Source organism: Papaver somniferum, chromosome 4 (genome assembly GCF_003573695.1).
Source record: "Papaver somniferum cultivar HN1 chromosome 4, ASM357369v1, whole genome shotgun sequence".
In the NCBI taxonomy this organism is placed as follows: Eukaryota; Viridiplantae; Streptophyta; class Magnoliopsida; order Ranunculales; family Papaveraceae; genus Papaver; species Papaver somniferum.
The window spans coordinates 26619199-26633670 of NC_039361.1; the positions used below are offsets into that span (position 1 = coordinate 26619199).

The 14472-nt window shown below is 34.2% G+C and overlaps 2 protein-coding genes across 2 annotated transcripts; one reads left to right on the top strand and one right to left on the bottom strand.

Moving 5' to 3' along the window:
* Positions 1 to 4041: 4041 nt before the first annotated feature.
* On the bottom strand, positions 4042 to 4518 carry LOC113272221. The gene is made up of 2 exons (XM_026522094.1): positions 4488 to 4518; positions 4042 to 4367 (listed from the first exon to the last, which is right to left on the bottom strand). The coding sequence occupies exons 1-2, from the start codon at positions 4516 to 4518 to the stop codon at positions 4042 to 4044; spliced, it is 357 nt and encodes a 118-aa protein (XP_026377879.1).
* A 4622-nt stretch (positions 4519 to 9140) lies between these two features.
* LOC113272222 (probable carboxylesterase 9) lies at positions 9141 to 10196 on the top strand. Its single transcript, XM_026522096.1, has one exon. The coding sequence runs from the start codon at positions 9141 to 9143 to the stop codon at positions 10194 to 10196; it is 1056 nt and encodes a 351-aa protein (XP_026377881.1).
* The last annotated feature ends 4276 nt before the right edge of the window (positions 10197 to 14472 follow it).

Consider the following 14472-nt stretch of genomic DNA (forward strand, 5'->3'; position numbering starts at 1 on the left):
ATCTTGAATATATTTAAAATAAGAAAGATAATCAAGTCTTCTTTCTGCTCGATCGCGAGAACCAGTAAGGGTAGAGATGAGCAAGGCATTCTCTTTGCGAATTTTAGCATACTTAGCCTCCAGGTCAGAAATAGAGGAATGAAGATTCTTCTCAGACTCTGCGAAAAATATAATACAAAATTTTGTTAATATAAGGAATTTAGAGAGATATGACAAAGAAAAGATAATTAAGGCAGTCAAACTATTATGACTACCTTCCTTTTGCGAAATAAGGTGTTGAATCAAGGATAAGCAACTATTCTCCCAATGGTCCATTGCGTCATCAAATTTATCTCCAACTAAACCTTTAAGTCGAGACTGGAGATTTTTCTCTTTATAAACAAGGAAGGCATTTTTCTTCGCAAGAGAAGAATAAGATTCTTCTAATTTGGAATATTGTTCTTTAAGATGATTTTCCTTCACACTTAAAGCTATTCTACCTTGAATGAGTGTATCTTTTTCAGTGATAGATGATTCTGTTACATCTTTAAGTTCATTTATTAAAGAGCGAAAAGATTTCTCTTGGTCAGCACATACTTTTTGGAGAATATTAAGTTGTTGCGAAGATGTCGCCATCTTGTTTAAATAAATTCGCTTCTCTTGAGATAAGGTTTTATTCTCATCTGATAAAGTTTTCATCCCTAAATTAGCTTTGGTTAAAGAATAACAAAGACGAGATACTTCATTACTTAATAGATCTTGTCTTTGAACTAATTGGGTATTTTCATTGGTAAGATTATTTATTTGATCAAGAGAATATGAATAGAGGTTATCTAATTGGTTATATTGATCCATTAAGACTTCTTTATCAACACGGGCTTCTTCAACAGCAGATTCAAATTGATATCTCTCCATTACTCGTTTCTGATTTAATGCTTAACATGCGAAAGAGGGATTTAAAGGATACTTAAACATGGGAAGGATAAAACCATCGAAAAGGCAAATTAAAGACATAGATAAGGAAATCATACCTCTTAATTCATCATTCTTTTTGCGAAGATTGTCGCGATCCAGCAAAACATTCTGAAGTTTCTGATTTTCAAGACGAAGAGCATTACATTCTTTTTCTAAAGTTGTCTGCGAAGCAGCTCTGCCAGAACCCAAATGCTTGCTCAGAATCTCGCAAACATTAGATTTGATGGGATCAGTAGAAGACTTCTTGCCGTCATCCAGAATTTCAGATAAAACTTTAAAAGCAATATCTATTCCTTCCACGATTTCTTTCGACAGAGGAAGAGACTTGGGTAAAGAACTGGTAGAGGTAGAAGGTTGAGAAACATTCTCAATGGGAAGAGAAGAGGTTTCAGTCGCAGAAGGATCCACAAGGGGAGTTTCAATCATAGAAAGGTCAATTGAAGAAATGAAATCAGGCGCAACATTTTCGCGAGTTGGAGATAAAGGTTTATCTTGCGTAGAGGTCGCAGGAGATTTGGAAGAAATGAAATCAGATGCAGCATTTTCGCGAATTGGAGATAAAGGTTTATCTTGCGAAGATGTCGCAGGAGATTTGGAAAAAATGAGTATATGGAAGGGAACAGAAGTTGGAACAACTTTAAGGTGGCGAGATTTCTTGAGAGGTTTATTGAGATCTTTATCACCCTGCGAATTATAATCCAGATAAGAAACAGAGGCAACAATATTGTTATTAGAAAAAGACAATGTTTCTTACTACCTTCTCATTCGCAGACTTTCTTTTATGTGCGACAATCTTATGCTGTGATTTGGGAATGTTAGGGTTCTGAACTGTAAATCTAGTGTTGGAGCCGCTTTTGCTGAAATAACAAGAGTATGGGAATCATATCAATAACATAAACAACATCAAATAAGGCAATAAACAGGATCAATTTCAGATATGTTAATTTCAGCAAAACTCATAAAGAAGAAAAAAGAAGACTAACCTTGATGAATCCATGAAAAATAATAGCAGGAAGATTGTCTTTAAGAAAATTATGAACTATGAAGATCTAGTATGAAGATGAAGAAGAACTTAAAAAGGTTGAAGAAGAAAGAAGAAAAGTTGCAATAAGGGAATTTGCAGAAGAACGATGAAGTTGCAGAGAGAATAAAAGGAAAGAAGAAGAGAGTGAAAAAGAATATATATAGAGGGAATTTTTCCTCGAAAAAATAAACACGGTTAATACGGGAAGATGTAAGCGGTTAAAAAGTAACGGTTACAAAAGACGTGTCGAGAAATAAATGGAAGAAAGAATACGTGTGATAAATGCAGAATATGAAAAGATAAGTAGTTGCGGCATTTCTCACATCATTCTCTACTTCGAAGAAAAGATATGAGAAGAGGCAAGATGTAGGATCAGAATCTCGCAACAACTATGTTTCAGCGAAATTATCAATGACACAGCACTTAAGCGTCGCAAAACAACTCCAGAAATAATAAAATAAACGACGTCAGCTAAGAACACGAGAAAGATATGATAGTCCTGCGAAAATTAGAGAGTTTGCAAAAATGAATATTGTAAGGTTGCGAGAATGTCGCAAACCATATCCGAAAATAAAGGACAGATTAGTTGTCATCCACTATGTATTTCCTTATAAATAGTCATTCGAGTTGTAAAAAGAGAGAGAGATCTTTTTGAGTAAGAATTAAGTAAATAGGAGAGAGAAAGTCCAGATCAAAGGTCATTCTTGACTTCTTTATCTTTCTTGTAAGAACATTCAAAAATTAATCAATAAAATTAAGAGTGTAAACCTAAAAATGAGTTGATCAACAATGAAATCATATAAGGGGTGTAGTGTAGGATTTCCTGCAACTACATGGATAAAAAAACTCTCACTGCCATATTCATGGAACTATAGTTAAAATAGGGTGACGTAGAAAAATGAGATGCAACTGATTAATGAAACGATTACTATATATCGAAAGATCACTACGTCAATCATCAATTTTTGTATGTCCGACCAAATTTTGATGATGACATGATCAATTTTTGTATGTGTCGCCATATTTAATCATGTGATCAGTTAATAAAAATTAGTAATGTTTTATAAAATTGAAAACCCATGTCCTTGCCGGGAATGGTGATTGATTTTGATTATAAGATCATAAACTTATTTATTCCAAAAATTCAAATTAATGCTTTAACTGGATCCAAATGGGTATTGATAGAATTGGCCTTTGTTTCAAAACATTCGAGAATGATCGGATTATAAGAGAAAGATCAATCAAATTCACAGAGGAGAAGTATGGATTCCATAACGAGAAAAAAGAAGCATATACGAGAGGTAGAGAACACTGAGATGGGAGATTATTGAGATTTTCTATTTCTGACCTAGTTAACCCTAGTCAATTTATTTTGACCGCAAGTCACCTTTCCATATAACAAAAATCTAAAAAAATTACATTTTTAACACAAAATATGGATTTTTGTGATTAAGTTAGTATTAATGCATATAATATTATGTGTATTAAGTAAATACTTTAACGAGATTTTTATTATTGTTTTAACTTTTTTTTAATGCTTATACATTCACAGATATATTACCAGTATATATTTATATGTAATAAGGAAATTTTGTATCATAAAAGAAATATTATATGCCAAAAAGAAAAAAATAATTGTTGGATCTAACTAAATTACTGTATATCTCAAACTTATACATGACAATGAAAATTATAAGTCGTCTACTGTGATAAATTGACAGCAAAACTAGTTCCTGAGATATATGTATGTTATAATTGCTTCTTTTCTTTTGGAAAAAAAAGTTATGAGGAATTTTTTTTCATCTTATCATCTTACGTATTCAAATATACAAAATAATAGAATAGAAATCCTATGTGTCTAAGTTAAGCAAATGGTGGATTCTTTTTTTTTTCTTTCTAAATCATGAAATTTTATTACTCAAAAATAAGAAACTCAAATACAAGGAGCAGTCTTGACATGCCAAGCCCTACTTTTCTGAAAAACAACTAAAAAAAATTACAGGATTTTTACATGCTTTTATTTTTTCAACTGAATCTAAAATAATGAGAATCCTCCTATTCAATTATTCCCAAAAAACTGGTCTTCCATCATATAAAACTACTTCTCCTCTGCTAAGACTTGTACCCTTTTTGTCTAAATCATCAGCTGAGAAGTTCACTTCTCTGTAGGAGTGTCTGAAAACTATAGTGTTAAGTGAGCTGAGTATTCTTTTCCACCTGTTTCTGACTATCCAAGGGATTTTGCCACTTGCAAATGCCATTATAACTTCCTTTGAGTCCAAACTAAAGATTACATTCAGAAGATGTTTACTTACTGCCCATTCTCCAGCTGCAACTAAAGCCATAACCTCTGCAATGTAGTTAGTGGCAATTCCCAAGCCTCCACTCCCTGCTCCCAAGCATGAACCATCACTTTTTCTTCCTATAAATCCAATACCTGCTGCACCTGTTTTTTTTTTCTCTAAATCCAATAGTTTATTAAGCAAAAAAACGTAATTACAAGAATTACAAGCAGGGGACACAAGGCCCCCTACCCCCATAAACCAAAAGGGTAAAATAAATAGCTTCTCAAAACTGAAGAAAAATAAACAGAGAAAAAGAAATAAAAGAAGACTAAACTTCAAAATTCCTTCACACTTTAAAACACCAAAGAATCCAGCAAAAACTCCTCTCATAAATGAGCTTAAGTATTTCCATCTCCTTTAGTTTTCCTCTTTGGAGTCTTCATTCTTATTGCTTGATCTTGCGTTTCCTTGATATAGTCCTTTCGAAAAAATAAATCATTTAAAAACTTTTGTTGGGTATCAAATTTTGTAATTGTACAAAATATCTTATGCACCTGGATTACCTTTGGAAGCACCATCACAACATATTAAAGTTTGGTCTTCTTGTGGTAGTTTAAAGAAAACTTCTTTCACAGTAGAGCTTCTGCTTTTGATCCCTTTTGATCCCTTTAATCCCTTCTTCTGCAAATGGTGGATTCAATAAACTCGCAAACTTATTAACTGCCTAAAAAAAGATTTCAACTAGTTATATTCATACAAGTACCCTCTGATACTAAAATTGGATACAAGTATATATATATATAACTATATAATAATTCTTAGTAGAAATTTTACACTCACCATATGGCCCAAATCAATTTATTTACGCTAACTTAGATTAATAGAAATCCGAACAAAAGTCCCGTGTATTCATTGAGAAAAGTATGACACAACCATAAGAAAACATCAACAATTGAAGATACATAAACATATGCTCAAATATATGAAACAAATTGATGCAATTGAATAACTAGTTGTGCCCGTAAGTATATTCTCTTCCATGTGCTCTATAACACGACAATCAATGAATCAATAAATTGGACCAATAGAAGAGAATTAATCACTCAACTAACTGATGTGATGATCACTATATCCTTGGATAAAAAATTCCGACCCTATGTAATTTTGTTGAACATTTAATGTCGATGGCTTCGTATGATACAACAATTCCTTTCAAAGTAACACTGAAGTTAAATACTTCACAAGCGGCGAACGCAAGATGAAGAACAAATCCCTCTTGTTCTAGAAAACGAATTCAATGATGAAAATTTTAGGCTATTTGAAAAACAAAATGACTTGTTTATTTTTTTTAATGCAAGTCGTTTTCGACTCTTGGTTTCAAAACATATTTCTTCTTGTAAGTGCCTATTTGCAGTGGCGCCCTTTCACAAATGGCCATATAGAAAAGAAGATTGTAACATTGGTCACCTAGACCATAAGACTGAAATTTCCAAGTAACTGTCAGTTGTATTGATTCCAGACAGGCATATTGTTCCAAATACTAAATCTAGAATTTCATTCATGTACCAACAAAAACCATAAATATAAACCGAGAGTATGGGATAAGAAGAAGCTGGAAAAGAAGTTGGCATTGACAAATAAAAAAAAGATGAAAAAGTAAGGGAGACTAATGATGATTCTGATAGAGAATCAGATTATCAAACAGATAATGAGAGTATAGAAGTAGGATACATGATTCTGAAGGAGTCTTAGTGCAATCAAATCCAGTTCAGTTGTCAATAGATTTTCAACTCCAAATTTGACTTCTAATTCAAATGGATTTGAGTTGGACTACAATTAGGAAAAGAGGAAGAAAATTTATGGAAAAAGATTTGGTTTTGCTTTCGGATTCTATTTTCTCTATTTCTATACAGATGAAGCAAGAGAAAGAGGTTGAGGCTACTGTCTCTGTTAGTGAGGTCGAAATCTATGCTCGACTAAATTCTCATATTGCTTTTAGTAAGATAATGGGTATCTCTGACCATCCAATGAAATCTATATGTAGAGATCTTATTGGGAGGATTGTAAAACCTCGCTCAGAACAAAAAACACCTCTAATAAAGTATGATGATAGTTTTGGATATTTCAACTTGATTCTGATAATGATGAACGAATTAATGTTGTCAAATGCTCAGTTCGTGATGAAAATAGATACTTTAAAAGGTCAGTTGCTTTTTCTTTCTTCTAGTTCCTTGGAGTTTCTTAAAAATGTAAGAATTTAGATAGATCTTGGTTGAAGCTTTTTCTGTTTTTCTTTTGTTTTCGAAGGTTCTTAATTGCTCCTTAGTGGGATTTATTGTTTCTTTTATCATTTTTTTTTATTTCTTTCTTTCCTTCCTTATTTTCCTTATTGATGATATATTTGTTTAATGAATTTTGCTCTTTTCACATAAAAAACGCCTATAAAAAAAATTATTGGAAATTTGAATACGCTACATGGTTCATACAAATTGGAAATTCAAAACCACCGTAAAATAAACTTATTTAAAAATAAAATTACAGAAACTTTGTTTTTTTTCTTCTAGAAAACCAGAATTATACTAAAGATCCATAACTTTATTTCGGTTTTAGCAGTCTGATAAAATAAAATTAGTTTTAAAACTATAAAACATATACGAGTATCTTTTATCTTCAAGATTTTTATAAGGGCCAACAAGATTTGTTCAAAACTACAAATTGTAAAGAATATATACAAGTATTTATTGATCTCAAAATCCTATAAGGTCCTGCGACCCCATATGCTCCCCTTTGTATTCGCTCCTGACGGTAAATAGCTTACCATGCTGGTTTAAGAACACTGCATTTGGGTCTAAATCCGGTAAAGATTTCTGGTTTAATTTCAAATCAACTATTTTCCGGTGGAGTTGAAAGAACTATAGTTCAGAGACGAAATATGTGCACGATAAGGTCTTCCCGTTATGTACTGCAGACTTGCTATGAGAATTATCATTGCCAGTTGAATCATATCGAGACCACCAGTATTCTAATCTGGCTATTGGAACTGTGAACACATAAATCACGAAGCCATCCATGTGTTCACAAACAATATTCGCATACATCCTAATTCTAGAATTGTACGTCGTATGCGTAACGGGGATGATTATATCGATTCATCGACTCGAAGCCTTCGGGCTTGTCATTGTCTAGTCGAATATTATCATAAATAATGTTCGTATAAAGGAATAAACCAAGAATCAAGTATAAATATAAAGCATATGAAGTTTAACGCTGAATGTAAGGTGCTGAAATGTAAATAAGACAGATTTACGTGGTTCGGCACTAAGGCCTACATCCACGGGGTTGGTGTTTCACTATGTACTGAATGGTTACAAAGATAGTCGAATGACTTTAGAATATACATAGGTCTGCGGAAGTAGGAGGATTACTTACTCTTCCTATTTCTCTCTCCTATATTCTCCTATGATTGCTCTCCAAAATGGTCGACCTCTCTTCTCTTAGTGGAGAGGGGTATTTATAGGGTTGGAACGTGGGTCCCATTTCTGAGGTGCCTTTGTAATCTTATCTTCTTTGTGCTTTGTGCCTACTACGCAGAGGTCTTCGGCATATGTCGCGGCCTGAGCTTGAATACGAAGGGTTATCCTCGCCTCTTCCACGAGCTGATTGACACGTGTATATCTCTTTGGTATTTAATGCGGGTAGATGGATGTCTGCTCGTGTCAAACAAGTGTCTCTTTGTCTGGTCACATCTGTGTCATCCAAACTTCCTCTCGGTCGTTGATCTGGGATCTTCCTCGGGATTGGGTGTGTTAACACCCAAGGGGTATTATCTGGTGCTCCTCTGAGCCATCATACCTCTGTGATCCTCTGTCCCTGACCGTCAGATCTGCTGACCGATGGCATCTTCTGATGAGATGCTTGCTATCATGTTTTGATGTCTCGCTTCGCATGCCTTCCACGTGTCTCTTTCTGTACACGTGGTTGATGATGAAAGGTGTACATACATGAACATCTTAATGTTCTGGTAATATCAGTTTGTTACCGGAGTGTTATGTTCGAGGCTGTGGTGGTGACCCGTTAATTGACCATCAAATTGAGTTTGCAAAAATGCTGGAGGGGAAGGGTGTCAAAGTGGTGACGAAATTTAGTGATGACGGCTATCATTTTAATGAATTTCCTAATGAACTGTTTGATGAAGAGGTAGCTCGGGATTTGATTAAGGGTTTTAAGGATTTTATTTACTCTTCCGGGATGCAGACTACAAGTAATTGAAATCCCTTTCACTCTCTATAACACTCTTTTGAAAAAAAAAATTCTGTTTTTTTTTTAAATTATGTGTAATATTTCCCGTATTTTTAGTTTTGAGAAATATTTGTGGCTTTAACTATTATCTTATCACACAAGTAAAGTAGAATTTCAGTAAATTAATCTTCGATAAATTAATTATTTTGTTAAAATAATAAAAAAATTTGTTAAAATACGCTAGTCAAAGTTAAATTTTAATTTGGTAAGTTGTTAAAATGGTAATTTTTATAGAAGTTTTGCTGTAAAATTTTTCCCGATCCCTAGTAGAATTCTCTGGTCAGCTATTCGAAAAATAGCTGACCAATTATCTAAACGTGGCATGAAGTTGGCTCATTAGATCCTGACTAATTATAGTTTGTGGGGTTAGGTAGTTTCACAGGAAGAAGTCAATGTCACAATTAAAACCATCCTAATTGCATGGGGAAACCTCATGAGCCGTTGACCCGTTTATGTTCACACACAAAATCCGAAGAAAAAGGTTCGGTTATCATCAAAACCTCCAACACTGATCATTGAACTTTTTTTTCTTCTGAATGAATAGCTAGATAGAGAAATTTTACCAGTTATCAACCAAAATGTCCGAGGAACCAAAAAGGAAACCACCAAACAATGAAAAGTCAGTGAAAGCGAGTAGTCCTGATGCGGAAGAATTGGAAGAGAAAGCTTCCCCGCCAATTGATCCATGGGCAATGCTCAAGATTGTTCGCAATCCAGATGGTTCAATTACTCGACAAACCGACCTACTTACGGTGCCACCAACAACGGAAGAAGAAATGTCAGTTCCGGGGCTATCCGCTGTTACCAAAGACGTCACACTCAATGCTGAAAACGGAACTTGGGTTCGAATTTACCGTCCTACGAAGATACCATCCAATGATACCAATGTTGCTAGACTTCCTGTCATAGTTTACTTTCATTGTGGTGCATTCATTATGTTTAGCGCGGACAATGTTTTCGATAACGAACCTTGTACGCGTTTCTGTAGTGAAACACTTTCCATCGTGGTCTCTGTGAATTTCCGTTTGGTGCCGGAAAACAAATTACCAGCCGCATATGAAGATGGCGTCGAGGCTTTGCTTTGGCTCAAAAACCAAGCCGTGGATCCAGATGGCGAACAATGGTTAAAAGATTACGCTGATTTTTCAAGGTGTTACATTATGGGTGCGAGCACTGGTGGTACAGTTGCTTACTATACGGCATTACGTGCAACTGCGGTGAATTTAGAACCGGTTAAGTTACACGGACTCATCTTAAACCAGCCTTTCTTTACCGGAACTAAAAAAACTAAATCGGAGAGGAAATCAGCAAATGACGCGGTGATACCAGCTCCAGTTATTGACGTAATGGTGGAATTAGCTTTACCAGATGGATCTGACCATGATCATGAGTATCTTAACCCAATGACTAAATCAGAATATTCTGATAATATTAAGAAATTACCAAGGACTTTGGTAAGAGGGTTTGAAGGAGACCCAACATTGGATCGTCAGATGGAACTTGTAAGAGTTTTGATTAGGCATGGTGTTCCAGTTACTGCTCATTTTAGCGAGATTGGTTTTCATTTGATTGATTTTATTGATCCTAAGAGACATTTAGCTATGTTAAAATATCTTAAAGACTTTATTATCTAAGCGTGTTTAGATTTGAAATATCTTCACCAATCTTTTGTGTTCTTTTTTCCTTTTTTACTTTTGTAATATTTCATTTTATGAAGGCCGCTTATTTTTTGGTTCTAGGAAAAAATAGAATAGAAATCTCTTCATTATCTTTGAGCCTTACATGCACGCTATTATACATAATTTGCGTTATATTCTCCATAAAACTCAAACGACAATCAACTTAAATCTAATACTTTCTTTTAATGTTATGTTCTTCTTTATATGACTATACATTGGCAATTTGGCATCCAAAATAAAATCGAAGCGTTTGCATAGTTAATTGTGTCGAGATAAAAGTTGTGAGCTTCGTACAAAACAATGTGTTCTTTCATTGTTAAACCTTATAATAGAAATTTCTTACGTGTTTTTTTTTTCTTCCTTGTATTAGTAAAGAAAAAATCAATTTAACAGTAAAGAATGGAGAGACAATATGAGAAGTTTAACAAAAAACAAATAAAAAAAAAAACTCGAGTATAACACACTGTCATCTAAACCAATGAGGATGAAAATGTATTTCAGGCCAGTTAACTATGACATCACTAAAGCTAGGAGTTTCAGCGTCTTTAGCGACCAAATACCAAGTGAAAAATAGATATTTAGCTTTATTTTGGACATTAGCGGTCATGATTTATATAGGCTGATACCAGCTCTACTAAAGGCTGATACTAGTCCATATAGGACAAAAAAATCCTAACGATTCTGACCATTGGATCGATGGACTGTATCAGCCCCTAATAGAACTGATATCAACCCATATAAATCATGTTAGCAGCAGTGTTTTCCACGTTATTGGTTATTCAAAGCTATGGAACTCCTTTCTGGCAAAATGCTCTGACGGATGACTGCATGCATAAACCATATTCCAAATCAAATTTGCTGCTTTGAGTGTTAAAGAAGATCCCAAAAAAATAACATTGTGTGAAAACCTTGAGGCAGGGTGAATTCTCATTGCAATTTGTTTGAAATGAGCCCATATGTAATAAGCGTAACTGAAGCAAGAATTTGCTTTACTAAAAGCCAATGCAATTAGTCCCTGCGTACCTATTTTATAGGCGGAGTGTTGTTTTTTTCCAAGATGGCTTTTAACTATTTTACCCTTATTTATGTTGCTTGGTTATCATCACAATTGGATTTATGTCTCTAAGAAAAATATAACAAAAGGAAAAACAGGAAAAAACTGAATATTGGTGAAATCAAAAAGGTTTTTTAATCTAATAGAATTGGTCCCTCCACCTATATATGTGGTATGGATGAAGTAATAATACAAGCAGAAAAAAAAAACGTTGTTGCTTTTATTATTTTATTAATGCAATCTTCTTTATGGAAACAACCAGTAAAAAAGAGAGTATGATGACGTGGCAACGATTTTTCACGTGCGATTTATTTATTTATTGAATTCTCTCAGTTTCTTTGACATGGAAGTGGGTTCCACCAGCTCCGAGTGATTTACAAAGCATCAAAGAGAAATGATCTTCAACTGATGCTAATTAAAACTTGGATTTAGTTGAATTTCCTCATTTATATACGAATGAAGGTAAAAAAACTAACCCTAGATTTGTTCTGCAATTGGGTTTTCATTGAAACTCGGGTAGATAATTGGTATTTTCTTTTCCTGAATAAGAAGATTATTGAAGATAATCCTATGATATACCAATCTTCGGTGTTGATGGAGGCAATGTCAATTTCATCTGAAATTCTTCATGAGAAGATTAAAGAATGTAAAGAACTAGCTATTAGGTATTTTTTAGGTCACATACTTTCCTTCTTGATGATGAAAGAAGAAATAACTAAAGTGTGGAAGACGAAATCTGTGGTATCAATTTCTCTTCACGGTAATAACTTCTTTGTTTTCAAGTTTTTGAATACTAATGATAGTAACTCAGCTCTAACTTATGAGGCTTTGTACATTGCAAATAGTTAGTTTTTGGCTACACCCTGGAGTCCCATGATTGGGAATTCAATTGTAGAGATGAAGTATATTACGTGGTGGATATTGATTTACAAGGAAATTTTGTGATGAATCTCTTTGTGAAGTATCAAGGAAAGCACAAAAGTGTATAACAGAACAGATGTTCTTTGAAGAAAGCTAATGCAAATCTCATTGCGGTCCTAAGAAGAAGTGAAATTCTGAGATGTTGGGAATGACTCGACCATTATCTAAGGAAGGGAAAATAGAGAATGAAGGTGAGGATTTTATGGACATTGGGAACTCAAAGGTTAGTGACATGATTAACACCAGCCAAAAAGGTAAATCCCTTGATTCATTTTCCGAAGTAGATTTTATTATTGAAAATTCAAAGAACGATAATCAGGAGGAGAACAAGGCTTCAAAAGAAAATGTTGCACATGAGAATTGAGAAAATAACATGGTGAAAAAGAGGGGGTCTAACAACCACACCTAATATTTCGTTCGGCAATCTGTATGGACTAACTCCAATATAATTCCAAAAGAATCAACTAGACAGTCAGACTCAATCAAGGAAAAACATCTAAGAGTTATATCTCAATTTCTCAATACAATCTGCAATCGAACAGATATAAATCTGTGAGCCCGATTGATATGAGAAATAACTTGAACGGCATCAAAAACCAATGTTCAAGTGTCAATCAATTTTTCAATCCACAACCAAAGGTCGGATTTACCAATTGATTGAACTACGCACAACCTGTGATATTTCAATTATATAAAAATATAATGCGAAAAAGAAATAACACGGACACCAGAAGTTTTGTTAACGAGGAAACCGCAAATGCAGAAAAACCCCGGGACCTAGTCCAGTTTTGAACACCACACTGTATTAAGTCGCTACAGACTCTAGCCTAGTTAACTTCAGACTGGAATGTAGTTGACCCCTAACTAATTTCACACTAATTAAGGTACATTCGCGTTCCTTAAGCCTCTGAATCCCATCAGGACTCTATGCACTTGATTCCCTTAGCTGATCTCACCCACAACTAAGAGTTGTTACGACCCAAAGTCGAAGACTTGATAAACAAATCTGTCTCCCACACAAAAGTCTATTCTGATAGACAAATCTGTCTCCCAGAGAAATACCTATGAAGTTTTTGTTCCGTCTTTTGATAAATCAAGGTGAACAAGAACCAATTGATAATCCGGTCTTATATTCCCGAAGAACAGCCTAGAAATATCAATCTCCTCACAATAACATAACTATATGGTAGTAGAACAAGTTATTGTGGAATCACAAAGAATGAGACGAAGAGCTTTGTGATTACTTTTTATATCTTACCTATCGGAGATAAATATCGAGCAAATCTTAGAGAAGATAATACTCAATACGATAGAACAAGTAAGATCAGAACACGCAAATATAGAGAAAATGGTTGGGTCTGGCTTCAGAATCCCAATGAAGTCTTCAAGTCGTTAACCTATAATGGTTTTAGAAAAAACCTAGGTTAAAGGAAAATCAACTCTAGTCGCAATTAGTATCACACATGAGGTGTGGGGATTAGGTTTTCCAGTTGCTAGAGTTCTCCCTTATATAGTCTTCAAATCAGGGTTTGATAACTTTGAAACAAAGCAATCAATATTAACAGTCAGATGAAAACCTGATTTAAGATTCAAGCTAAGTTTGCTTAAAACCAAAGCAATATATTTCCACCGTTAGATGGTCTTAGATTGTTACACACAAATGAAATATACCTTCATTTAGATATGGGTAATCGTACCTAAACGTGTATATTGAGTTGGCTCAACAATAATTAACCGAAGTTAGCCATATGAAGACTTTTGTATTAACCGCATTCATCTTCACACTTCTAGATCAAATGATAATCAAATGAATCCAATTGTTAATATTCTCATAGAAGTATACAAGACACAATTGAAGAAAAATCGGATTGAATACTTGGTTCAATCGGTTTGGGTGTGCATACTTGGTTCCCGGACCTAAATCATTCTTACAACAGTTTGCATACGCGTATGCATACTGTGCTATATCCAGACAATGGTTAATTGTTCTAAACTCCCATTTCAATCATTCAAACATGCTTAGAAGTCGACAATAGCTGTCTCACACAAACTATTAGCTTATAAGTAATTTTCAAGTGATCGAATGATCAATACGAAACATTCCGAGTCCACATCAAATGAATGTCTCACACAAATCATGTAAGATGTTACAAGGAGATTTTCACATGATCATCTTTGACTCATTATTTAGTTCCCAACAAATAATTGTTTCCAACAAAACTCGTCAAGAATAATGATAAACGTAGTTAAAGCAAA